This window comes from Scardinius erythrophthalmus, assembly GCF_964197995.2.
Source record: "Scardinius erythrophthalmus genome assembly, chromosome: 15".
NCBI classification, from domain to species: domain Eukaryota; kingdom Metazoa; phylum Chordata; class Actinopteri; order Cypriniformes; family Leuciscidae; genus Scardinius; species Scardinius erythrophthalmus.
In genome coordinates this window covers 14137177-14163942 of record NC_138235.1, presented here as the reverse complement: position 1 = coordinate 14163942, position 26766 = coordinate 14137177, and the positions used below count along the sequence as shown (strand labels likewise).

Sequence of the window (26766 nt, the reverse complement as noted above, 5' to 3'; positions counted from 1 at the left end):
TAATATATTACTGTAAGCTTTTAGCTGCTAAAAATATTGAATCTGTTTCTCATTTTATCATTTGCAGACTACTTTATTATAGATTTGATTTTCCCGTGGACAGTTCGATTAGCCTTTTTTTTTCAATCTCCTTATGTTTGACACTCTCTGAAATCAAGCCGTTCGATTTTGTGACGTCACAAAATCGACGCCCCTCCCACGATTGTGATTGACAGCACTGTTTCAACACAGACCCGCCCTCGCTCGTAAGCGAGCTGTCTGTCTTCATAGAGCTGGTAAGTCCCGCCCCTTCCGCAAAACCCCAAGTGGACCTCTAGGTTGAAAAATCGTCAATGCAAGTGAATGGGAGAAAATAATTATTTTCTGGTCCCGTTTGAATTGTGCCATGAATGTGAACATATGTTGTCTGTGAATTTTTTATATAACTTTTCATGTTACGAGTTTGACAGTATATGGTATGATTCTTCGGCTAGCAGTTGTGGAAAAGCCATAACGAGAAAGACTACATGTTGTCTACGTGACGTCACCCCATAAAGTTGACTTACCCGTGGTTTTCACCAACCTCAACGATTTTGTCCTCTCCCTGAAAGAAGGCAGTGAAGTGCACCAAAGACACAGCCATGTTTAGCGGGATCCGTGAGCTAGTGTCCGTGTGCTAGTGGTGTTGACGTTTCAAACGCGTCGAAAGCAGCGAAGAGTTGTAGTCCACAAAGTGCTCTCACACAAAGTCTAACCGTATCAAACTTCTACCCGCTAAATTGTAGCATTCTTTACACGAAAAGTTATATAAAAAATTCACAGACAACATATGTTCACATTCATGGCAAAAATCAAACGGGACCAGAAAATAATTATTTTCTCACATTCACTTGCATTGACGATTTTTCAACCTAGAGGTCCAGGGGGGTTAGCGGAAGGGGATTAACCAGCTGTATGCTGGAGAAGAATGGCGTCTAAGCGATTGTTCTTGGGTGTAGCCAGAGCCCGTCTACGGATTAGACATTCTCTGGTGCAGCCTAATAAGTAACAAAGCAGTCATTTTGATGGAATATTCCCAAAGCATTGACACGGGGTTCCCTCACGGGGATTCCCCACGATCAACACAGTCATTTCACACACCAGACTGCGTTACAAACGAGGGCCAGTAAAGCTGGTTTTGCTAAGAAGCTGCTCCTGAAAATAGGAACCAACTATTTGTGTTCCAGCTGCACCTCCAGAAGAACTGAAGTGAGTGTAACGTTTTATTAACTTTTATATTAATATTTATATTAATCTTTGCATATCGCTTGCTGCACGCTTCACGGTGAATGCGGCTGTTTACACTCAAGGGTACATTACGCCATGTTTTCTATGTACAACGATCTCAATATAAATCATAATCCCACGTTTATAATGAACAACGCGTTATGGTTATTGTGTTATTGTGTTAGAAACGGTGCGCGCACAGAACAAAGAGGCGGGGTGAGCAAAGCTCATTATCATTTAAAGACACATGCACTTAAACGGCGTGCTGAAAACAGAGCTGTTTTTGACCAGGTAAAATTAGTGTTTTCTTACAATACTAATGAGAATTTTTAATTAAAGTATATTACAAACTTTTAATTTAGACCCTAAAGAATCATATTAGCTTGTACAAAAATGGCATTATATGACCCCTTTAAAATTGTGTGACTTGTGCCACAGTAGAGATTCTGTTGGCTCGGACCAGACGGGATAGCCTTCGTTGCCCTCGTGCATCGATGACGATGAGCCTTGGGTTCCCAACACCCGGTCGCCGGTTTGTAGTTTGTCTCTCTTTAGGATCACCGTTGGTAAATTCTCACCACTGCTGACCAGGAGAAACACACAAGTCTTGCCGTTTCAGTGAAACTCTGACCCAGTCGCCTTGCCATAACAATTCGGCCCTTATCAAAGTCGCTCAGATCTTTATTCCTGCACATTTCTCCTGCATTCAACATATTTATTACGAGAACTTATTGTTTACTTACCATATAATCCAGTGGTTCTCAACTCCAGTCCTCGGGAGTCGGACCCGTTGCTCTGCACATTTTGTATGTCTCTCTTATCTGACACACTCAGTTCAGTTCATGGAGTCTCTCCTAACGAGCTGATGATCTGGTTCAGGTGTGTTAAATAAGGGAGACAAAAAAATGTGCAGAGCAGCTGGGGCCTGTTTCAATAAGGAGGTTCAACCAACTCGGAGTTAAAACTTGAACTTGACTTACCCTGAGATGGGAAACTCTGAGCTCTCGGTTACAGAACAGCTGAAATGTGTTAGTTCAATCAACTCTTGACCTACTCTGAGTTAAGCGCGTGCACCACAACTATAAAAAGCCATTATCAATGGAGCGCAGATATTAGGAGTCACCATGGCAACAGCGCCAAACAAAAAGAGGAATTACTGTTATACAGTGTTGGGTGTAATTAATTACCAAGCAATCTAAATATTGTGATTTAATTAAAGGGATAACTCTTAATTCTTCTGTAATTTAAAATAAAATCTGATGTAATTACATTAAATAGGCTACTGCATAGACTATAGAGAACAATTCTGTATAAAACAATAGTGGATTTACATACATTTTTAAAAGGTATATTTTTTTGTAACCTTCTCCCTCTACACACTTTGGTCAAATCAAGAATAGTTCATGCAATTGTATATTGTTTATTTGAAAGCATTTAAAGTGCAGTTTCTTGTCTCTCCTTGTATTGTTCAAGTGGTTGAGGTTGAGGGATTTAGTAATTAGTAATAAGTAGACCAATACTTTCTAAAGATAGTAATTATTACGTTAATCTAATTACACTGTTGAAGATAACATTGATAACTATTTTAGAGTAACTTACCCAACTGTTATAATATCTGAGGTGAAACATGTTATTCAACCTAATTTTAATGTTCATGTGGAGCAATCCTGCAGGCATTAAAAGACCATGGCAGCAGCTGAAAATTAAATATAAAAACATAATTCAGTCAGGTAAGGCTTGAGCATATCATGAGTGAAGGCTACCTGACTTTACATTTGACATATTAAATAACTAAATAGCATCCAGTTTCTATGTGTTATTTTTTAGATAGGCTATTTTCGATATTTCCATTTATTTTACTTTGAGGTTGAGTTTTTTGTTGGTCCTAACAGATTCTGATGGAAATATCTGTCTTTTGGAGCCTTCAGTGATTTCCAGTAAATGCCACAGTTTCATTCTGTAGAATTTGTTTATAACTACATTATGTAACTCTAATCTACTACTGTATATTCAGTTGCCAGTTAAGGAGTTATATAGACTTCATCTTATAAAAAAAATAGAAAAAAACTGCAGTAAAATAGCAATATTTTATTTATTAATAAAATATTAATTTTATTAATAAAAATGTACTGAAAGAATGAATGAGGTGTTTAAACACCACTTCCCCTTTAAAAAAGGGGAGGAGACCGATAGAAACTCTGGGTTTACCGAAGAAAACCTGCTCCCGACCAGGTTAGGTTCACAGAGTAAGTTACCATGGTACCTGACTCTGAGTTTAAGTTACCTCTCTTTCAGAAACGGGCTTGACTTACTCTGCTTCCTCAGGTTTGACATACCTCCAATTTTGAAACAGAAAACTCAAGAGTTTCCCTCATTTCAGGGTTAACATACTCAGAGTTTTCACTTAACCTCCTTTCTGAAACAGGCCCCAGGTCCCGAGGACTGGAGTTGAGAACCACTGATCTAATCTACCCAGACCTTAATATTTGGCCTTATGTTCCAGTACAGTACACATTGCTTTGTCTGCAAGAGATTATAACCTGCTGAGATAGAGATGAAATTATGTATTTGGTTGCTAGATACGAATAACACACATTTATAATGTTTGACTAGTCAATAACACACAAAATATTATCTATATTGATTTATGAAGTTCCTCACTCCTCCAAAGAGACGTGTGTTTTAGTTCACCACAAGTGCGCTGAATGTGCATGTGTGTAAGCCAATGTTATGTAGTGCTAAAATAATACTAATTGTCTGTAGATTCCAACAGCTTAATACTATTTTATTGTAAGTTTTTTGTTGTTGTTGTCTAGACAGACCATTAGATGACTTGTGTAGAAGGTACTGTATACTGTGCATTGTCCTCATTGTCCTTGTGGTAATGCTTCAATAGTTTTCATAAACGATCAAAATTAAGAGTCTGCAGCACACTCTTGATTATCGCTACAAAACCTCTAATGGTGTGTTGGTTTGCAGGCTGCTGTTTGACAGATACCACTAAGCTTCCTTCGCTGCCAGGGGCCTCCGGGTCTTCCTGCAACAGCTCAGCGAGGATCAGGGTCCCAGTGCCCCTGGTGTAAAGGTAGGCCTTCCAGGGCACAGTGTCGCCCGGCGTGAAGGCCAGAGTCTGGATCTTCACCAGCTGTAAGGCGGCCTGTAATGTATCCGCTGCGGCTTTGGGTCGAGGGAAACCCAGAGTTTGCCTGTGGAGAATCTCCAAGTCCAACCACATTTTCTCAAAGGTTTCATGGGATAGAGGAGGACCCAGAGATAGACTGATCTCCTCTTCTGTGTCATTTGGGCTGGAGAGGGTCACATCTTTACTCCCTGTTAGTCAGAGAAAGGTTATATGAGGGTGAGACAGTTGTATGATGCTGTATTATTATTCAATTTATTATAAAACTTTAAATTAAATGTAGAATATTATCATTTAACTATATTTAATTCAATCACAATTAATTAAAATGATGTAAAAAGAAATCGATTAAAGTCATTCAAATTAAAGAGGCCATTTTATGCCCAACAAAGTCTTGATTTTGGTTTTTGGCTCTATTAGAATAGGTTTACATGCTTGAACGTAAAAATAAGATAAATAAAAAAAACATTATTTCTCATTGTTGCACCTCCTCTCTTCCCAGTCTGTCAGTAACGCTGTTTAGTTCCTGTCTCTATGAAGCCCCTCCTTCTGAAAAGCTCAATGTGCTCTGATTGGTCAGCTGGATCAGTGTGTTGTGATTGGTCAACCGCTGAGAATGTGTTTGAGAAAGGTCCCGCCCCTTACCATAACCGCGAGTTTCAACCAAGCGGCAACCTTCCGGTCTCTCTCTTGAAACCAACACGGAAGTGATTTAAACTGCAATTCATCGACCAGCCACTAGAGACAGGCTGCAAAAGAAGCCCACTATTCAGAAACCTACGGGTGACGCCACGGACACTACGTCCATATTTTTTTTACAGTCTATGGTTTCAACGCACTACTAACTAACTCAATCAGGCTTTGCCCCTTTATTTTGCGTATGCCTTTGGTGGGAATTATTTAAATTGGGAATATTGTGACGTGTTTGTTCACGTATTGGATGGAGTTTCAGGGAGTTCAGAAACAGTGACACTGATATAGAGAATAACTCCCGCTGGAGCGACTTTGTGCTTTGTAACTTTGCAGAGCTTTTTCATGCTCAAACAGCAACATTACACACTAAAGAAAGTTGTAAGAAAGAAAGAAAGTCGTTTTTTTTGGTTGATATTTGTATTTTGTAAAATCACTATATGTATTTCTGCAATACATTTTTTTTTAAATAATAAAGTTGTAAATGTAAAAAAAGAAGCATAATAGGTCCTCTTTAAAAAAATATTTTCAATTCAAAGAGGGTCTTCGCACCATCTTTAATCGGGCCTTAATTATGAATTAATAAAAAACAATACAAAAATGACACAAAATGATGTCGGCTCACCTGGCAACAGCTCCTCTTCTGCACTGCTGGACGGCTGCGCAGAGGCTGATATGAGAACAGTTTGAAGGCATAAATCCCGTCCAGACAGCGGACCCAGTGTGTTGAAGGTTGAGGCCCACAGACTAATGGGCTCCTCTTGCCGACCGGTGAGGACGCTCATGGACGGATCAGATTTGGGTCCAGTTACAGCTTTCCTAGTCTCTTCAACTCCACGCTGAAGAAGTCTGTAGTACAGCAAAGCCCGGTCACGCACACACATGTTGCTCTCTTCCTCTGGGAAGGGACAACAAATATTGTAAGTGAATCACAGAAAGCTCTTGACTAAATGTGTCAAAGGTATTCAAAAATAAAGTGAGAGTTTCTCAGGATTAATCATACAGACTGAAAACAGAGAACAGTGTCATGGTTTTCTTTTTCATTCTGGAAACAATTAATCACAGTTTCCACAAACATATGAAGCAGCAGAAGCTGTTTTCAACTGGAGTAGACCGTGAAGACTGGAGTAATGATGCTGAAAATTCAGCTTTGATCACAGGAATAAATTTAATTTTAAAATGCATTTAAAGTTACTTTACATTATAAAAATATTTCACAATATTTTTACAATATTTTGATTAAATAAATGCAGCTTTGATGAACATTCTTTAAAAAACAACAAAATAATCTTACTGACCCCAAACTTTTGAACAGTAGTACTCACACACACACACACACACACACACACACACACACACACACATACAGTGCTATGCATAAGTTTAGACACCCATGCTAAAGTTGACTAAAAAGAGGAATAAAAAAAATCATCTTTTGGAAATTGAACTTAATGCCTTAATTGAAAAAATTAGGACAAATCCAACCTTTAAGGACACCAATTTTCTTTGTGAATGAATAATGTATCGCAAATAAATAAATGTTCTTCTTTAAAATACAGGGTGCATAAGTCTGGACACCCCTATGTTAAATTCCCATAGAGGCAGGCAGATTTTTATTTTTAAGTATTTTTTTTATTTTATTTTTTAGGATACTATGCATCCTGATAAAGTTCCCTTGGTCTTTGGAATTAAAATAGCCCCACATCATCACATAGCCTTCACCATACCTAGAGATTGGCATGGGGTACTTTCCATAAGATCATCTCTCAATGCAAATCAAACTAGCTATTAGGCTAACTGAAATAAAACCATGCCAATCTCTAGGTATGGTGAAGGCTATGTGATGATGTGTGGCTATTTTAATTACAAAGGCCAAGGGAACTTTATCAGGATGCATAATATCCTGGATCCATGAAGTAACTGGCCTTTAAAAATAAAAATCTTCCTGCCTCTATAGGAATTTAACATAGGGGTGTCCAAACTTATGCACCCTGTATTTTAAGGAAGAACATTTATTTATTTACGATACATTATTCATTCACAAAGAAAATTGGTGTCCTTAAAGGTTGGATTTTTCCTAATTTTTTCAATTAAGGCATTAAGTTCAATTTCCAAAAGATGATTTTTTATTCCTCTTTTTAGTCAACTTTAGCATGGGTGTCTAAACTTATGCATAGCACTGTATATATATATAAAGAGAGAGAGAGAGATTAGAATTATTTCTACAGTCAAAGGTTTTTGTGTTCAGCTAGACTAGAGGAACACAACTAGTTTTGTCCAATGCTGCTTCTATTGACTAAATTATCTGTAAACATGTTTTACACACCAATACAGTAATGTAAAAGACGGCCCAGCATGTCTTGCGTCTCTGCAGGACGGCACAGGAACATCTTCACTGAGGCGCTCAGCAGCTCCATCTTCACCGCCGAGGACAGCTCCGTCTTTAGGCCGTCTATGTAGCCCTCCATAACATAGGGGGCGCTACTGATCTGCTCACCATGCTCTCCCAGAAGCCATAGCAGAGCCTGCTTTCCCTGTGAGAAACGACAGAAGGATCTGATCTTCTCTGATAGGTCAGACATATATATATGTAATGAAAGCTTTTTTATTTTAGGATGTTTAGATCAGCTGTTAAAGGCCTGGTTTCACAGACAGGGCTTAGGTTAAGCCAGGATTAGGTCTTAGTTCAGTTAGGACATTTCAGTAGCTTTTAAAAATGTGCCTTAGAAAAAAACATTACTGATGTGCATCTTGAGACAAAACAATGACACTGACATATTTTAAGAAATGCTTTCAGTTAAAACAACTCAAACATGCATTTTAGTCTGGGACTAGCTTAAGCCTCGTATGAGAAACCGGGGCAAAGTCACCATGAAATCAAATGGACAATTCTTCATTTGTATGGAATATTGCAGTACGCACTGATGACGTGTTTACTGGCGTGAGGGCGGGGCAATAACCTGTCACTCACATGAGATCCACCAATAGAGTTGTGCAGGGATGACATACATTCGTAGACCAATTCGGAAGATAGCATCACACTGGGTCCCTCAACAAAAACCCAATAGGATTTTTCCATAGGCTTTTCACAAGCTCTGTGATCAACAAAAGTTTATGATAATTACACGTTTTGTCCAAAATAATTTTCACAAACACAGCTTTTATGAATTTTGAAGCCTAAATGCAGTCGCCAGAAAGTTAGGCTGGAAACGAACTCCACGGTGGTCACATGACTTCAAGGTCACCACCATTAAGCTTCCGACAGGACAGTTTGTAAGAGCGCGATTATAAGCACAACGAGGCAGTAAAAGCAGACTGAGTTTACTCTTCGGCGTGATGACGTTTAATGTCCCTGACGGCCTCTGTGGTCTCATTTAGCCACTTGTTAGCAACCACATTACAGCTTAAATAAATCATGAGTGGGGTGATACTGATTTTATGTCATAGAATAAAACGTGAAAGTATCTTGACTTGACTTGACTTGGAGACAATGGAACCAGAAGTGCTAAAATGCTAACTCGTTTCTGCGTTTTGGCTTACAAAAATGCATCCATTCACCACTCAATAGCAAACCACAACCATCCAATGAATTCCTCTTGGACAAAATCAAGCTCCGTCCTACATTTGTTCTTGTTCAAGAAGCCCTTTCACTCAGATATACGTCACAATAGAAAAGAAAAGTCCATCACAACTTCCGTTTCATGTCGACTTTAAAATGAATATTCAGAAGACCGCATGATAGGCTGCATTGTGTTTGTGGGTCTTTAGCTTTAATGTTCTGCATGTAAAACTAATTTGAGGCATCTGTTCTGCAGAGAAATGTATTAATCTCTACATACAGACTTTGAATTGGTGATGATCCGAAGGACCCTTGTGCCAGACATACGCCTTGATGAGGAACAGAGTCTAAATGCCGGATATATGATTTTATGGGGTCATAAACTATGCTTCTATAGTCCAGATGTGATAGGATCAGTGTTATGTAAAGGTTTAGCAAAACTGAGCTTTCTGCTCCCAACTTAGTTTTAACCAAAACCTTTAAAATCTCTGTTTTAAAATCTTTATATGAGGGATAAAAGACCATTTATTATAAATGGTGAAAGAATATAGTGTAAGGATAACGTATAAATCACACTTAAGAAGCAAAACTGTGGAGAATGAGATGTTTTTCATATGTTCAACAATATACACACTACTGTTCAAAAGTTGTTGTTTTTTTACATGTTTTGGAAAGACGTCTCTAATGCTCACCAAGGCTGCATTTATTTGATCAAAATACAGTAAAAACAGTAATATTGTGAAATATTACAGCAATTTAAAAGAACTGTTTTCTATTGTAAAATGTTGTAAAATGTAATTTATTCCTGTGATTTTTCAGCATAATTACTCCAGTCTTCAGTGTCACATGATCCTTCAGAAATCATTCTGATTTGATGCTCAAGAAACATTTCAGATTTTTAAAAAAAGTATATTTTTGAAAAAACTATGATAATTGTTTCTCAGGATTCTTTGATGAATCTTACTGACACCAAACTTTAAAATAGTAGTATATGAAACTGGTCCAACAACATCATTTTTAGGGTCCCTTAAATCTAATTGTGAACCAGGATTCATCGGTTTGAAAAGTTTGGACCCACTTGACTGAATTAGTGTTTCTCATTATCTTAAAAGCTTTCTGATTGCAAGATTTATGCTGAAATTCTTGAAATTACATTAGCAGACAATTAAATAATTTGCCAATGTATGCATTTCCTTAGAATGCTTTTATTTGTTCCATTTTGTCATGGATGAGTTGGATGGGATTGCAAAATAAGGTGCTCAGCTTGTGTCTGATCAAAACAGAAAGCGGGTGAATGATCTCACCTCACTGTCTTGAGGATTGTCAACACAGGCCTCAACGGTCTGACAAACAGCAGCTGTACTCTGAGGACAGAACCACACCAAATCCCTGAACGTCTGGATCACGGCTAAACAGAGACACACAGGGAAGCAGAAAGCAACAGATTAGAGGTACGATAGGAGAACAGGCTGATTCTGTGAACTGATAATGTTTGTTAGCAAACAAAGCTTTTATCCAGGCTGGAGAAAGCACCTGCCTAAAGGTTTGTGGAAAGCAAACAGTGTTAATCCCACTGTATTTCTTTTAGCGGGAAAAAAAACCTTAGGTAAACCATCACCTTTACTCATTAACTACAAGATATAAAACCCCAGAAGCAAGCACAGGTGTGGCTCAGATTTCTCTCATACCTGAAGTGATGTGATCTTGTTTCAATGCGAGCAGTCCGGTCAGTATACCCAGACACTTCTCACTGTATGTTCGTGCAATACGACCTTGAAAAGAGCAACATTGTTACATAATATAATACATTTAGAAGTAACAGTAATAGTAATTTAGCACAAAGTTGCAATGATAAATAATTCAACTATGATTTATATTATGGGACAAGAGATTTATGCTGTTTCAGTGTTCCCATTTTCCTTAGTTCCCTAGTTAGTCTCCTAGGTTGTTAATTAGTTCATCACACCTGTGTCTGTTCTCCCTGATTACTCTACATGGACATTAGGGCTTTAAAGGAGAACTCCGGTCAATTTTAACATTGAGCTCATTTTTTTGTACATTTGGAGTGCTGTCAATACAGAGAACAACGACAAAAATCGGTGTTGCCTACACCGTGTTATCCTCTTTTTAAAATTTGCACCCTGTTGACTTCAATGGGGCAAGTTTTAAACCTGCTTTTAGCCTCTTAACATCCTTGATGTGTCATTACAAGTGCCCAGCCATGTGAGTGATTCCTTCTGAGTGAACACAAGTGAATCTGACTGCAGTAGATGTGAAAGATAGGGATAAAAATGATGTTTATTCAGCCAGCGCAAATACCTGTATTTTCTTCCTGTTTTTGGTTGAAGTCCACAGTAATCGATTGTCGAGTTCATGCGCGTGATAACCTATGCGTGTGAACTCGACAATCGACTACTGTGGACTTCGACCGAAAACAGGATGTAAATACAGGTATGTGCGCTGGCTGAAATAACATCACTTTTATTAATATCTTTCACATATACTGCAGTCAGATTCACTCGTGATCACTCTGAAGGAATCACTCACATTAGCTGTGCACTTGTAATGACACATCAAGGATGTTAAGAGGCTAAAAGCAGGTTTAAAACTTGCCCCATTGAAGTCAACAGGGTGCAAATTTTAAAAAGAGGATAACACGGTGTAGGCAACACCGATTTTTGTCGTTGTTCTCTGTATTGACAGCACTCCAAATGTACAAAAAAATGAGCTCAATGTTAAAATTGACCGGAGTTCTCCTTTAACTGTCATATTTAACTTGTCACCAATGAAGAAAAAGCCATTAAGGAAATTCAGGAGCGTCTATATTCCCATTGCACATCAGCTCGGAGAGGTCTTTATTTTAAATAAGAATATTCGAAAAGTGGGAATAAAGTGTTTATCGGGTAGGGTTAGGGTTAAGTGTAGGGGAGGGCTTTGGGGGATAAGGACAAGTAATGTCCCAAAGCAGCATCCCTTAATGATTTTAATAAATATAACCATTAGGGGTGTAACGGTTCTCTGTAAGATTAAAGAACCGTACCCTTCTCCACCCATGGTTTGGCACGCACTTCATCTTAAAACTGAAGACGAGTCTATAATATGGTTTGTTGAAAATAACAATGCATAAAAACAGACAGAGTTCGGCTATTGTATGTTTCTGTCGTGCACGTGACCACGGCATTTTTTGTAACTCTGTGCGCAGCTCCACTTCCGAAGATACACGACTTCAAGCCGATGCTGTGAACATCTGTACCATCTTACAGGCACCCAGCGTGCGCTTGCCCAAATTAATTGCTTACATTTGCAAAACGAGCCTACAATAGCAGAAATAAGCCTTTTTAATGAAAATAAAGGTCCATGTTTAAAAAAAAATTCATGAAATAAAATACAAATGTTTAATGAAATTATAAAATTGTTGTATCTTAATGTTAGTATTGGGTTGTAGGGGGCGGTGGCACATTGTGTTTGTGGGCTGTAGCTCTGTTAAAAGCAGAGAAAAACGCAGTGTAAGTGCACTTGTGTGTGTATTGCTGGCTACTGAGATGAGTCCTAAATAAAAGAGACCATCAAGATGCATTCTCTCCTAATTTTCCTTTGTATCTAAGATACAACACATAGCGAAAGTCAGAATTGTGGAGCAGCTGTTTCCAGAGTGCAGGATGTCAACGGGGTGAGATGCCATCTAATAGCTACCACGTGAAGTACTGACTGAACAGAGCGATGAATGGCATGGTGGGATCCGTGGCTCAATTTGATAAAAAGCCACAATCATGGGAGGAGTATTGTGAAATATTGAACCATTTTTTTCGTGGCAAATGATGTTGAGGAACCAGAGAAAAAAAAAAATATATATTTTTGAGCTGTGTTGAAGCGCAGACAAACACACCGATGAGGAGTTTATTAATTCCTGAGAGACCAGGATAAAAGGGTTATGAGGAACTGGTGAGTTTGCAGAAAAATCATTTTAATCCAAAGCCCAGCGAAATTGTTCAATGGTGGAAGTTGAAATCATGTAACAGACGCCCTGATGAAAGTACAGGGTGGGCCATTTATATGGATACACCGTAATAACATGGGAATGGTTGGTGATATTAAAGTCCTGTTTGTGGCACATTAGTATATGTGAGGGGGCAAACTCCTCAAGATGGGTGGTGACCATGGTGGCCATTTAGAAGTCAGCCATCTTGGATACAACTTTTGTTTTTTCAATAGGAAGAGGGCCATGTGACACATCAAACTTATTGATAATGTCACAAGAAAAACAATGGTGTGCTTGGTTTCAACGTAACTTTATTCGTTCATGAGTTATTTACAAGTTTCTGACCACTTATAAAATGTGTTCAATGTGCTGCCCATTGTGTTGGATTGTCAATGCAACCCTGTTCTCCCACTCTTCACACACTGAATGGCCCCCAAGGTCTCCCGATATGACCCCCTTAGACTTTTATCTTTGGGGTCATCTGAAGGCAATTGTCTATGGTGTGAAGATACGAGATGTGCAGCACCTGAAACTAAGGATACTGGATGCCTGTGCTGGCATTTCTCCTGCGGTGTTGCTATCAGTGTGTGAAGAGTGGGAGAACAGGGTTGCATTGACAATCCAACACAATGGGCAGCACATTGAATTGAACACATTTTATAAGTGGTCAGAAACTTGTAAATAACTCATGAATGAATAAAGTTACGTTGAAACCAAGCACACCATTGTTTTTCTTGTGACATTACCAATAAGTTTGATGTGTCACATGGCCCTCTTCCTATTGAAAAAACAAAAGTTGTATCCAAGATGGCCGACTTCTAAATGGCCACCATGGTCACCACCCATCTTGAGGAGTTTGCCCCCTCACATATACTAATGTGCCACAAACAGGACTTTAATATCACCAACCATTCCCATGTTATTACGGTGTATCCATATAAATGGCCCACCCTGTATAGTAGAATATGTGGCTGAACTGAGAAAGCTTGCAATTTTGGGGACACGGTAACAGTTACGCTGAGAGACAGATTAGTTTGTGGTGTTAATGATGACAGCATACAACGGAGATAACTGTAACTGATAACTGAAGATGGACTATCATTTGAGACGGCGCTACAGAAAAGCTCAGGCTATTTCAGCTGCTAATACGGATATGGCAGATTTGCACAAAGAGATAAGAAATCGACTGAGTACTAATGTCTTCAAGATGGACACAGGAGAAAAAAGTAAGTCGAGTGTTACAATGTGCTATCAATGAGGTGGAAGTAACCATTGGCCGAAAGACTGTAAGTTTTCCAAGGAAAAGTTTTATAATTGTGGTAAAATCTGATATGTGAAAGAGTATGTAGAATGAAACCACAAGAAACTAGTGTTGATAAAAGCTGGAAAGCTTGGAAATGGAGGAGTGGAAAACAATCAAAGAGGGCAAATTACCTTAAAGAGGATGAGGAAGATCAGCCTGAATATGTTTTAACCATGTATAGTATAGAGACTAGGGTTGCGCGATATGCTCCATTTTCATATCGTCCTATCGTCAGCCTGTGAGATCGGCGATACACGATATTATCGTGAGGGGGGCGGGGCTTACTCATCAATTTGCTTGTTTTATTACTTCGTTTTAAATGAGAATCTCTTTCTTTTTTGCTAGCAAAGGTGGAGTGTTTATTAATAGGCTAAATCAGGTTATTTCCTGGTACAGTGAGGTAAAAAAAGATCCTAATCATTCTTGTATCTGACTCGGAGTATTTCAACATGTCAGCGGGAAATTTACGGACACACTATCCTCTCATGCCGTTACAGATCTCCAGTATTTTGACTGTAGGCTTCTGCACGAGATGTGAACACGTTTTAATTTCTTGGGTCAAGAAAGAGTCGGAGTCTGCAATATATGTCCTCCTACCAGTGCTCTCTCTGTTTGGATGCACTTCACTTATGCGCACCGCACTTCAATAACACAGGTTATTGTGTTTTAAATGGCAGGAGAAATCAGAGGCAAAAATCTAAAAGTCGATCGGTTATACGCCTACTTAAACTTATGACTTGACTCTGATAAAGGAAAACGGTTTAATCCGTTTACATGACCACATGCATTGTCAGTTTATTCAGCATAATCGAGTTAATAACGTGCATGTAAACGCGCTCATTCCCTGAAAACGAAAGCAGAAACAGACTGCGCTTTCGCTGCACTAACGGCGCGTTCTCTCAGAGACGACGGTGGATAACGGTAGGCTACAGCAACTATATTAATTTACTGGCTTAATATTTCTCTTGTGGACTTACATTATTAACAGCGAAAAAATTAGATGAATATTTCTTGTTAAACAAGTTTGAAGTTGCTTGTGATTTTCACAGATGGCAGAGTTTCACAGATGCTTTGTGAACTAAAGACTTTTATTAGGCCTAGGCGGCCTATATCATTTTATTGATATTATTATTATTATAATTCATATTTTGTAATTGTATTGTTTTTAGTGTTATTAGTGTCATTAAATATTTTGTTGAAGTGCTATGGAAACAAAATACTGACGAACAACGATGCCGCGTCTTCATCTTGGTATAAGAATGATGCGTTTGTTAAAACAAGCACTCTTGACAATTTGTGAATGGATCACCTTGCAATGAAATTTCGTTGTGGGATGCAGTTTTTTTTTTTTTTTGTCTGTTTTAAAAACATTTTCTTTGAGGAGTCCTCATACGCGCGTGATGTTGCAAACTTGCACTCGTGTGGTTATGTGGTGATGTCGTTATGAATTTAGGCAAGGCAAATATAATTGTAGTTCCTAGTTAATTTAATAACTATACTAGCTTCATAATAATAATAATAATAATAATAATAATAATAATAATGATTTAATACATTAATGGAAAAACGAGCCAATTATCGTATTGATATCGTCAAAGGCATCTGCCATCGGCGATATCTCTGTCTATCGTCGATACACGATACTATCGTCTATCGGCACAACCCTAATAGAGACACCACAGCCCCATGTACCCCCATCACACAGATGATATTTTGAGATCGACATTGGATGTACGACACTGTGTGACTGTATTATAACAGATGGAATATGACAAAATGGGAGCTAAAAAAGAAACTGGCTGAACTGAAAACAAGCTCTGTCAGTTTAAAAACACACAGTGAACGCTCTAGGTACCACCACAATGAAAGTCAAACACAAAGGGCTTTCCAAAGAACTCACAGCAGTGGTGGTGGCAAGATCTGGGCCTGATTAATTAGGATGATCATGGCTCACAGAGCTGGAACTCAGCTGGGAAAAAGCGAGTAAAATTAAAGGAAGCTCAGATTTGTTGCAGTACATTAAGGAAACATGAAACCGTTTTCAAAGAGGAACGTGGAACATTAAAAAGAAGCCACTGCTAAGATTCATGTACCAAGCGATGCAAAGCCTAATTTTTGTAAACCATGGTCACTGCCTTTTGCCATGAGAGAGAAAATTTAAGCTGAACTTGATCGCCTGATTAAAGACCAGTTGAGCCTGTGAAATTCTCAGAGTGGGCATTCTCAGTGTTTTAAAGCTAGATGAAACAGTGAGACTTTGTGGAGACTAGAGAGTAACCATTAACAGGGAGTCGTCACTGGAACCTTATCCCATTCCCCGAATGGAGGATATGTTTGCAGTTTTAGCTGGAGGAGAAAAATACAGCAAGTTAGCTATGAGTCACGCATATCAACAGATTCTGGTAGATGAGGCGTCAAAGTAGTATGTGACAGTGAATACACAAAGAATTATTCATGTACACCAGATTACCTTTAAGGGTAGTACTTCCAGTCCAGCAATCTTCCAGAGGACTATGGAAGGGGTCCTGAAGGACATTCCAAAGGTAACTGTATACCTGGATGATATCTTGTTGACAGGACGAGATTACCAAGAGCATTTGAGGATGCTGGATCAAGTGTTGCAGCGGTGGGAGACGTATGGTTTGTGGTTGAAAAGGGAAAAGTGTAAATTCTCGGAAAAGGAAGTCATTTTTCTGGCACATAAAGTGGTATTCATTCCATTCCCAAAAAAATTCCAATCAGTACAGGATGCATATTCAGGAAGCAATTTCTATAACCGGTTCCTGCCAAATCTCTCAACTCTGCTTGCTCCGTTGCACAGGTTTTTGAAAGGTGCCCCCTGGTGTTGAAAAGAGGAACAAACAAGCAAGAGTTGCTGCAGTCTAACCGTGTGTTAATACACAATTCTGAAAAAAAAAATCTTTATGGCTGTAAATTTGTGATCAGTACAGACCATAAATCTTTACTCAGAACTGAAAGCTGTGCCAAAATTATGAGATGGGCAGTGATGTTGAGGGCATATGAGTATGTCATTTCTTACAGAGCCATGGAAATGCGTTGACCAGCGTTGTTAGTCCTTTGACAACATCAGAGCAAATCAAGCACTGGACCACCGGAGATCTTGTCCTCTCTAGACTGCGTGATTATGTGGAACAGCTGCATCAGTCTCACCCAGGTATGTCAAGGATGAAAGGCCTGGCCAGCAGTTACCTGTGGTGGCCCAATTTAGATGCTGACATTGAGATTGTGCTGGGTGTCAAGAACAGAGAAAAGCCCCTCTGTGTGGCCCTCTGTCTTCTCCAAAAGCCTTGGAGAAGAGTTCATATTGGCCCCTGTCCCAAATGACACCTAAACACTTGCGGTCTTCCTACGAGTCCACACTTTCGTGGCATAATGCCACTTCGACTGTTGGTAAGAAGTCTGCTGTTGAGCTGGCACCAGTGCGGGCTCGGCAACAGTGTGCATTTCAACTGCAAAAGGGGCACTCGCGAGCACCCTTCTGAAACCTAACATGACAAATGGGACTTGGACTTGGCCATGGATCTCATGGACTTAACGGACACGTGCATTGGGCAGCCATTTTAAGTCCAAAAGACCGAAAGTGCATATGAGGTATGCCATTTGGGACAGGGCCATTGACTATGCTGGTCCATTTCTGGGGAAATGTTTTTAATCTTAGTCAACGCCCATTCTGAGTGGATTGATGCATATCCAGGAAATGACTCTTCACTGTTTACTCTTGAGTGCCTCAGAAATAGCTTGAGTACACATGGCATTCCTGAAATGATAACGCTCAGTGTTTTGGCATTGAAGCGAGCAAAGAATTCATGTCCAGGAATGAAATAACGCATGTCACCTCTGCACCGTATCATCCATCATCCAATGGCCTTGCTGAGTGGGCAGTACAAACCTTTAAGGAATTCATGAAAAAAGTTCTGGGAAACACTATTGAGACCAAGTTGAGCATTTAGTTATCGTATTACACCCCAGTCTACAACGGGACTGTCACCTGCAGAAATGATGAGGGGGAGGATATTGCGATGCACCACAGACAAAATACACCCTAACTTCACCAGCAAAACTGAAGCCAAACAACAAGTTCAAAAAGAGCACCATGACCAACATGTGAAATACCGGTGTTTTGAAGTAGGAGAAACTATGTATGCATATTCGGGTATGGACCAAATTGGGTGAATCGAGCAATTCAGGACACCACAGGACAAAGGTTTTAATGTAGTTTTAAGCTGGGGTAGAATTAAATGAACGGAAAAACTCAGCATTTTGTTTGCGTACCCCCTCTGTCACCTCACATACCCCAGTTTGAGAACCACAGCTCTACCTGTACATCATCAGAAAGCAGCAGGGAGAAGTAATGTACACACGTGGCAATATTTGTTGCCTATATAGTATAGCCTACACCCCCAATAAGGTGCGAGTTTGGTCTTTTATATCACTGTATTAGTCCATTAAGCTACGTTAAGCATTTAATCTGTCCTGACGGCAGGGGAATCCTGGAGTATGCCGTATTGAGAGAACTGCAGCACAGCGCCGCGATATTAAAGTTAAAGGGTCATGAAACCCTAAACAGACTTTTCTGAGATTTTAACAGAGGTATGTGTGATGAACATCATTGAAGACAATGTTAGCATCTGTTAGATTTAATTGTAGGGGAAAACTGGTTAATTTTGAGGTTATTTTCGTCTTTCGGGTTTAAAATCTACATTGTGTCCACTATAGTACTTCGATGACGCATCGGTGTCTCATAATTATTCATGAGACTTAGTTTTCTTATCCTATGAGAAGACACTGTCTCTTAATTATTCATGACACCACGTGGTGCTTTCCAATGACAGACTTGTTGAACTGTGAGATCACATAATAGTTGAGAATCTATATGTTGATGGGTCGCAAAGTGTTTGTTTCCGTGGTGTGAAAGTGCGGGTGTGTTGCATGGCTTTCCCGGCGATGCTGCCAGGGCAAGACTCTGGCTGCGGGTGGTTGGTTGGGTATCATCTACCGACACATTGAAACTGTTTGTAGCAAGCATCTTTCTCGAGGTGTGAATGTGTTTTTTCATTTAAAAACCTTTATAATGATCATGTTAGCTGATCTATAATGCGAGATGGGCGCCGCAGTTCAGAGAATCGGATCTGTCAGATTTACAACACGTCAATTCATCCACTTCTCCAGAAATAATAAGTAAGTGGCCAGTGAAGTTGGAAAAGAAAAAAGTTACTTAAACAATATGTATCTGATATGAATAAAACACGCTGTCAATTTAGGATTGTTATTGCCGCTTCCATAGACATCAGTGTGTATTTTACAAACTACAAATGTATTGTTTTTCTAGTGCTTATGTGTATTTAAATGTCTGAAACCTAAAATAAAGATGATGTGGTTGAAAACACTGAATAGTTGTGACATATGACAAGCTTTAAAGCGTTAATCTAATATGTGTAGGAGGGTATTCAATTACTTCTACTTTCACAACGGTTAGTGTATTTCATTGGACTTTAAAAAATAAAAATCTTGTGTGTCCTCACATTTTACCCCTGATTTTTAGTGAGAGTCGGCATGGGCCACTGAAAGATGACAGATTGTGTCCCTTTACTTTTGTGAAAACAATATAGTTTCAAATAGAGTAATCACAAGAGTAAGAATGATTAAATCTGTTAGATAAATTATTATATCCTAGCATGAAGCAGCTAGGGTTCTTAACTATACACAAAGCGCAAAATTTAAAAGTCAGCATGAAACAGAAGTTGTAACAGTCTTTTCTTCCCTGTTGTAACGTATATTTGTGAGATGCGTTACCTATAGCGGCAATGGCTGCCTGGGCGAGCTCAGGAGACACATCAGTGCAGTAACTTCTCAGCTCCTCCAAAACCAAAGCCACGTTTTCATCGTTCACCAGCTCCACCAGGATCTCCATCTTGCGAAACTTAATGTAACCCGGTTCAGAGTAACCACAAAAGAAGCGTTTGTAATGTGTGCCGAAAAGGCCCGGCTGACTCCGCATGACCTGCTGAACGTGACAGAGCCCAGCGAATCGAAGTTCGCGTGATGCAGAACCGCACGTGGCCAGCAGGGGGGCGCTTGTGTGCAGGAGGGCGTCGGCCTGCACAGCCGGGTGGGCGGCGGCTAAATGAAGGAAGAGGCGGAGCGTGGAAACTGAGACATGTGCGTGGGCGCTTTGGAGGAAGGCGTCTAATAGGCTGAGGATGTCGAACAACTCGTCATCGCTACGAGGGCGGTAGCGTAGCAGGAAGGTGAGGACCTCACTCTGAGCCCAACTGTCCAGGTCCTTCATTCTGAAGGAGAAAACACACACAGACACAAAGTCCGTCATTAGAAAATCTGCTAAATGGGTCAATGACATGATTCGTGATGCTGTTAGAATTTGAACAACTTAGTCCTTCAAAAATGCAGGAAAAAAACAAAAACTAAACAAAATAGAAAGTGCAGACTCTTTAGTTTAGGTTGTAAAATGTCATGTGGTTGTTATTGTTAACTAAAACTATTAAAAACCATGGTCAGTAATTGAAATAAAGCTGAAATAAAATAACTATGTATTTATGTCTGTATCCTTTCAATATTTTTAATAATTTTTCTTTTCTAATTTCAATAAATTGAAGTACATTATATATTAATTTCCACATATATAGAATTTAGATACACCTGTTATATAGTATAATTAATTTAAGGCATGACTTTATATTTAAGGTGTTCATTTCAGTAATTTTGAACCTGTTAATTGCAGATTACATTAAGTAATTGGCAGCATGTATTTTTCTTTCTTTTCTCTTCTGATTATGTATTGTTATAAAATACTTAAATTAAATGAAATATATTAAAATATAAATATTACATGAAAACAAACTTTATATTTAACTGCTGGCGGAATATTTTTGTGGAAACTGTATTCTTTTGAAGAACAGAAGTTCAAAAGAACAGCATTGTTTACCTTAGTAACATAATGCTTAAACTTAAATTATAAATGTTGCCAAATGTAAATAAATAAGTTTAAGTACTAAAATTACTAAAACTAAAATTGAAATTTTATTTAAATCAAATAAAAACTAAATAGAAAATAAAATAAAACTAATAAAAATGACAAAATGACAACAAAATTACAAAAACTTAAATGTAAATTGAAAATATGAATACTATAATAGTAAAATGTTGTGCAAAAATGTAATAATATTTATGAATAAGAAGTGTAAAAAATACTTTTAACCTTTGAAAACACTTATTAGGGTTTGTACATGTATTTAACACACCTGTTGAGAAGGTGATGAGCAATGGGTTTGTTAATAACCACACCACCCTCATCTTTGAGAATTTCCTCCAATGCACGAAGACAGTTCACCACAACCACAGGATCCGGGTCCCTCAGGAGAGCATACAGCTCGTTCACTATACTGCCATCTAAAAGACACAATATATTCATTTGGCAGACACTTATATACAAAGAGACTTCATTCAGATGCTCTACTGTACATTCATCATGTAAAAGACATAAACTGGACCCTTATAGAAACGCTATTCAAAGCCCTTGAGGCTATAAACACACTGAACGTTTAGAAAAGACAGGAAATACCACAGTTTTGTACTGCTGTGATAAACAAATTGGGATTTCCTAGTTTTGGCCTGTTTTTGATGATACAACAGGGCTCCAGACTAACATTTGAGAGCAGTGGCACCGGTGCCACTAAGTTCTACAGATGGTGGCGCCAGCACCTGACAGGCTTAAACATAAAGGTAATTTAATCATAAAATGACTATTGTTTTCCATTAGTACGTGCAGTTACTAATAATATTACATGTTTATTTCTCGGAAATGCACATTTGACAGTTAAGCACTGAGCTTGAGTTGAGATGCAGATAAAATTAACTTTATACTTTATTAACAACAGTAACATGCAATACCCAATTTCTATAGGGAAAAATTTAAATATTCTACTCTCATTAAATGTACCATTGTTCTTGTATAGTATCATACTGGACTGACCGACAGCTTCAGAGATTATAAAATGAGCGCTCTATACTTGTTTTCTTTGTAATTCAGTCAAAATTTGAAGAAAGGTTTTTGTTTTTTATGAGACTTTATGACGTCCTAAATTTTTCCATATATTAGGGAGTGGAAATGGCTATAGAGCTGGTAAGTCCCGCCCCTTCCGCAAAACCCCACTGGACCTCTAGGTTGAAAAATCGTCAATGCAAGTGAATGTGAGAAAATAATTATTTTCTGGTCCCGTTTGAATTGTGCCATGAATGTGAACATATGTTGTCTGTGAATTTTTTATATATTTTTTCATGTTACGAGTTTGACAGTATATGGTATGATTCTTTGGCTAGCAGTTGTGGAAAAGACATAACGAGAAAGACTACATGTCGCCTATGTGACGTCACCCCATAACACATTTTCCCTCCACTTGCCAAACCACAGTGCTAATGCTGCGATAATCTACGGAGACAGATCGAGATGTCTGTGTGTTTTGTACCCAAATGTCACCATTCAAACCAAATGGGCTGTTCTTTCCTTAGATTCGTGTCGAAAGCAGCGAAGAGTTGTAGTCCACAAAGTCTAACCGTATCAAACTTCTACCCGCTAAATTGTAGCATTCTTCACTCGAAAAGTTATATTAAAAATTCACAGACAACATATGTTCACATTCATGGCAAAATTCAAACGGGATCAGAAAATAATTATTTTCTCCCATTCACTTGCATTGACGATTTTTCAACCTAGAGGTCCACTTGGGGTTAGCGGAAGGGGCGGGACTTACCAGCTCTATTAAGGCAATTAGTGATCCTCTGCTGCCATCTACTGGTTATAGTGGTAATTTTGTGTCTTTTGTTTTTAAATAAAAGTGTTTGTTTGACATTAAGTGTTTAGTTTTTCTATAGGTTTAAACATTTAGTTTTTTTAAACCATCACATTAAAAAATTATTTGGCTAATATTTTGGATTTAGAAAAAGTTTGCTTGAATTTCACTCTTAAAAGGTTGTACGAACCCTGAGATGAATAATGTACCAAAAAAAAAAAAAAAACATTAGACTATTTCTGCCACAATACCATGGTTACAGTTAGCATGAATGTTGGTGATTTGTGGGCTGAAAAGCCTTCTATAACTTGTTCATTCATGGCACAATGTTACTCCTGTGTCAGCCCTGTTTGATCTGATATCGGCGGGTTATAACAGAGAATTATGTGCCGAAACTGAATGCTTCTCAATAGATCTCACTACAATGTAGTAAATTCTGTGTTGAATTAACACCGCCGTGTTGTCTCGCTGCTCGAGATCGTCCCGCAAGTAAACCTTATTGCTCCGAGCTGATCAACGGTCCGTGCAGCACAGCTCAATTGAGTAGCGCAGTTTCCTTTCACTTTTGTTTCATTTGCCGTTTCTCATATGCAACTTTAAAGGCAGCTCTTATCAGTTGGGCAAACGTGGTGGTCGCACTAACAAAGTTTAGTTGCACCGGCAGGAAAAAAGGTTGCAAAACGCCACCATTAGGTCTGTCTGGAGTCCTGTCCAACAGGTTATCTACAAGTACGTGATGCTGAGGGAATGCTCTGTTCAGTTAAGGGTGTGTGACATGCTGTTGTTCGTCACAGACGCTGCACTTAAAACATTCCTTTAAGGGAACAGTGTGACACAAATCATTCAGCCCATGCATTCATGTGCATCCATGCACATGTGTTAACCAAAATAAAATAAGATAGCAACAGTTATCACATTATGTTTTGCAAATTTCTTATCAACTGTTTGAATTCAGATAAACGGAGACTCGGCTCTACCCATGTCTGTGTAGGGCTGTAGACTGTGCAGTTTGGCACATCCAAGCACAGCGACTCTCCTTACGTAACTGGCCTTGTCTCGCAGACCTGCAACAATGGGCTGCTCTATGTACTCTGGCATACCTGGCATTCTGAAAAACAAGCCAATTAATCATATACAGTATGTTAGGGTTTATTCAAGAAATATTCCACTTTAGACTGTGCCTTAATGGGATTTTAACACAGCCATGATGCCAGTGTTATGGGTGGTTTTCAGAGAGTTTGTTGTTAGGGTGTTGCTAGGCTGTTGTTGTGGTGTTTTGAAAGGTCAATCAATAGGTTGTGATTGCTACAGTGTCCTGGGTGGTTGCTAGGGTGTTGCTAGGCTATTGCAGTGTTCTGGGAGGGTGCTTAAGTGATTTCCAAGGTGTCCTGAGTAGTAAGGCCGACTGTTGTGGTGTTCTGTGTCATTGCTGGAGCATCTCTTGGATGTTGTCATGGTGTCCTGGGAGGTTTCTAGGGTGTTTCTTGTTAGGGTATTGCTGTGATGCTGTTTCAGTGTTTGGATGGTTGCTGGGGTGTTACTAAGTGATTGATAGGGTGTCTTGTGTTGTTGCTAGGGTGTTGCTAAGATGTTGTTGTGGTGTTTGGGTGGCTGCTAGGGTGTTTCTAAGATGTTGTTGCATCGTTTGAGTGGTAGCTAGGATGTTCCTAAATGATTGCTAAAGTGTCCTGGATAGTTGCTAGGGTGTTGCTAAGATTTTGTTGCAGTGTTTGTGTGGTTGCTAGAGTGTTGCTAAGTGATTGCTTAGGTGTCCTGGATGCGATGTTTTTTTTCCCAGGATGGTAGGGGAAGACTCATGAATATTCATTAGGGAAGTCATCCCTGATTGGTCTTAACCCCAGTGAAGGGTAGGTTTAGGGCGGGGTTAGGTGTAGGTCATCAGACCCCCAGTGGCGGGTAGGTTTAGGGGTGGGGTTAGGGGTAGGTCATCAGACCAATCAGGGATGACTTCCCTAATGAATATTCATGAGTCTTCCCCTACCATCCTGGGAAAAAAAATAGCGCGTCCTGGATAGTTGCAAGGCTAATTGTTGCAGCAGCTGGTGTTGCTTAGCTGATGTTGTGGTGTTCTGGGTGGTTGTTAGGAGGTTACTAGGTGATGGCTTGATATTCTGGGTCTAGAAAGACAAAAACAAATGATGCCAGACATACAAACCTGAAGTTGCACATGTTCCTTAGGGCCAACCCTCGTACCATCGGATTGGGATCAGCGCAATCCTTACGGAGGGTGTTGATTGCCAGTAGTGCCAGGTCAGGCTTGTCACTGGCATAGGTGCACATGTACAGATATACCAGCTTCTTCTGAACAATATCGACCGTGGCACTGGCTTTTACCATGTCCATAAATAAAGCAGAGACATCCAGACCCTGTGTCATGTACCTACAAAGAACAAACAACAGCCTGAGAAATCTCTTCATGATTTTTTTTGTGTGTCAACAATTCACAAGTTGTGTCTCAGGATATATCTACATTAATTACAGTACATTTAAAAATTGTATTTTCATTTCAAAATGCTCTCAGTCCACACTAGCATTTTCAAGCGTCTACACTGAAACATCACAGTTGCTGTGCATGCTTAAAACATAATACATAAAACAAAATTTTCAAATTCATCCACTTGGGAATGTGTCTTCAAAAAGCTCTGTTTTCGCAGGAGAAACAAATGCGTTTTCAAATGTATCCGGATTAGTGTAGACGTAGCCTAACTAATGATAAGGGTTAAGGTGGAAATCAAGACGCGTAATGAACAATGACATAAATGTTGTTCTGTTTCTCATGTAATATATATTCGTATATATTCTTCAGAAGGCAAAATTACTTCATGATATTTTTAACTAAAGGGATGCCCACACTTTTTGACTTTTCCAGTCACGTGTGATTGATGGATAAGAACAACTGGATAAGAAATAATTGATATGTCATATGCTAATAAATCATTAAAAATGATTTTAAAACCAGTTAAACTGATTAATTCAGAACCGACTCAAAAGTTGATATTCTACATGCTACACAAGCAATATCTAGCTGATGAATTATTTACGAGCTGAGCACAACTAGAAATATGTATATCTATAGATATTTCCATGATTTTTAAGATTTTATTAATATCCATAAGTATTCCAGGCCGGAAACTTTAAATAAATAAAATTTGATTCTGATATTTCCAGGTTTTCCATTGCTTGGTGCTTTTGAAAGTCCTCTCTTCATCAGAAAAGGCAGATGAACACTTGACGGACCTGATGACTTTGGTGATGTAGTTTTTGTAGCGGAGGCGGTCTGCTTGGACGTGGGGATTGGCCAGAGCTCGCTTGAGCTCTTTCACCGTCTCCTCCGAGCCAAAATAAGGCATTGTGGGTTCTTCAGGCGCCTGCCAAAGAGAAGCAGGGGAACACAGTCTGAACAACTTAATATTGTTTCTGATTCCCTGTAAACATGCTGGTGTTGTGTTGTGCAGTAATGTAATTATTCTCTAATGATGTATTTTGGTTTGTGCCTAATGCTAACAAATATCATCAATTATAATAAGTGTCAGTCTGGCAATAAAGTAACACAAAACTATCTCAACCCCACCATAACAATTCATAATCATAATCATAATCATAATCAACCACAACTGGAATCAGCCTGACAGTACAGTAACAGACCAGCATAAATCTAAAGGCCAGAAGAAGATGACAGCTGTCAGACTTTAAACATTGTTATTTCATATATTTGTTTAGCTTGTCTTTATGAAGCTCATACCTATTAGTTTATTTCAAAAGCAATACATGTAACTTATCATCTCCCTTTCTAAAAGTAGCCAACTAATGTGCTTTTCGCAGACACAAAGGGCACGTAAGATTATAAAATGTAACATACATACCTCCTCTGTCAGTTTCTAAGCAGTACATCAATACACAATCAGCTAAAGGAAAACAACGAGAACTGAATATTAGAAATATTAGCGTGTTTATGGAAATCAGGAAGCGTGAAGCCAGGATCAAAACTATGTTGTTCCTCTC

General features: G+C 38.9%; 2 protein-coding genes across 3 annotated transcripts in view; both read right to left on the bottom strand.

The window, feature by feature from the left end:
* LOC308702909 (alpha-1,3-mannosyl-glycoprotein 4-beta-N-acetylglucosaminyltransferase C) overlaps positions 1–2106 on the bottom strand; it is a 23289-nt gene extending 21183 nt beyond the window's left edge. The window contains exon 1 of one of the 2 annotated variants that reach the window (XM_081386081.1): positions 1989–2106. The gene's annotated coding sequence lies outside the window, so the exon portion shown is untranslated. The remainder of the gene's footprint in view (positions 1–1988) is intronic. The other variant, XM_081386083.1, reaches the window with a different exon arrangement.
* Positions 2107–3795: 1689 nt separating this feature from the next.
* Positions 3796–26766, bottom strand: ap4b1 (adaptor related protein complex 4 subunit beta 1). Its single transcript, XM_081386077.1, has 11 exons — positions 26628–26766; positions 26002–26132; positions 24920–25144; positions 23721–23851; positions 21196–21343; positions 19730–20226; positions 10322–10405; positions 9938–10041; positions 7401–7608; positions 5700–5972; positions 3796–4575 (listed from the first exon to the last, which is right to left on the bottom strand). Exons 2-11 carry the CDS (start codon positions 26112–26114, stop codon positions 4145–4147), a joined length of 2214 nt encoding a protein of 737 aa, XP_081242203.1. The 5' UTR covers positions 26115–26132; positions 26628–26766; the 3' UTR covers positions 3796–4144.

Coding starts and splice junctions, on each gene's coding strand:
- ap4b1 (XM_081386077.1), bottom strand. CDS start 26,114: ATGCCTTATTTTGGCTCGGAGGAGACGGTGAAAGAGCTCAAGCGAGCT. Junction 5,973..7,400: donor TCTTTTACATTACTGTATTG/GTGTGTAAAACA, acceptor GTCCCTTCCCAG/AGGAAGAGAGCAACATGTGT. Junction 4,576..5,699: donor AGAAGAGGAGCTGTTGCCAG/GTGAGCCGACAT, acceptor TCTGACTAACAG/GGAGTAAAGATGTGACCCTC.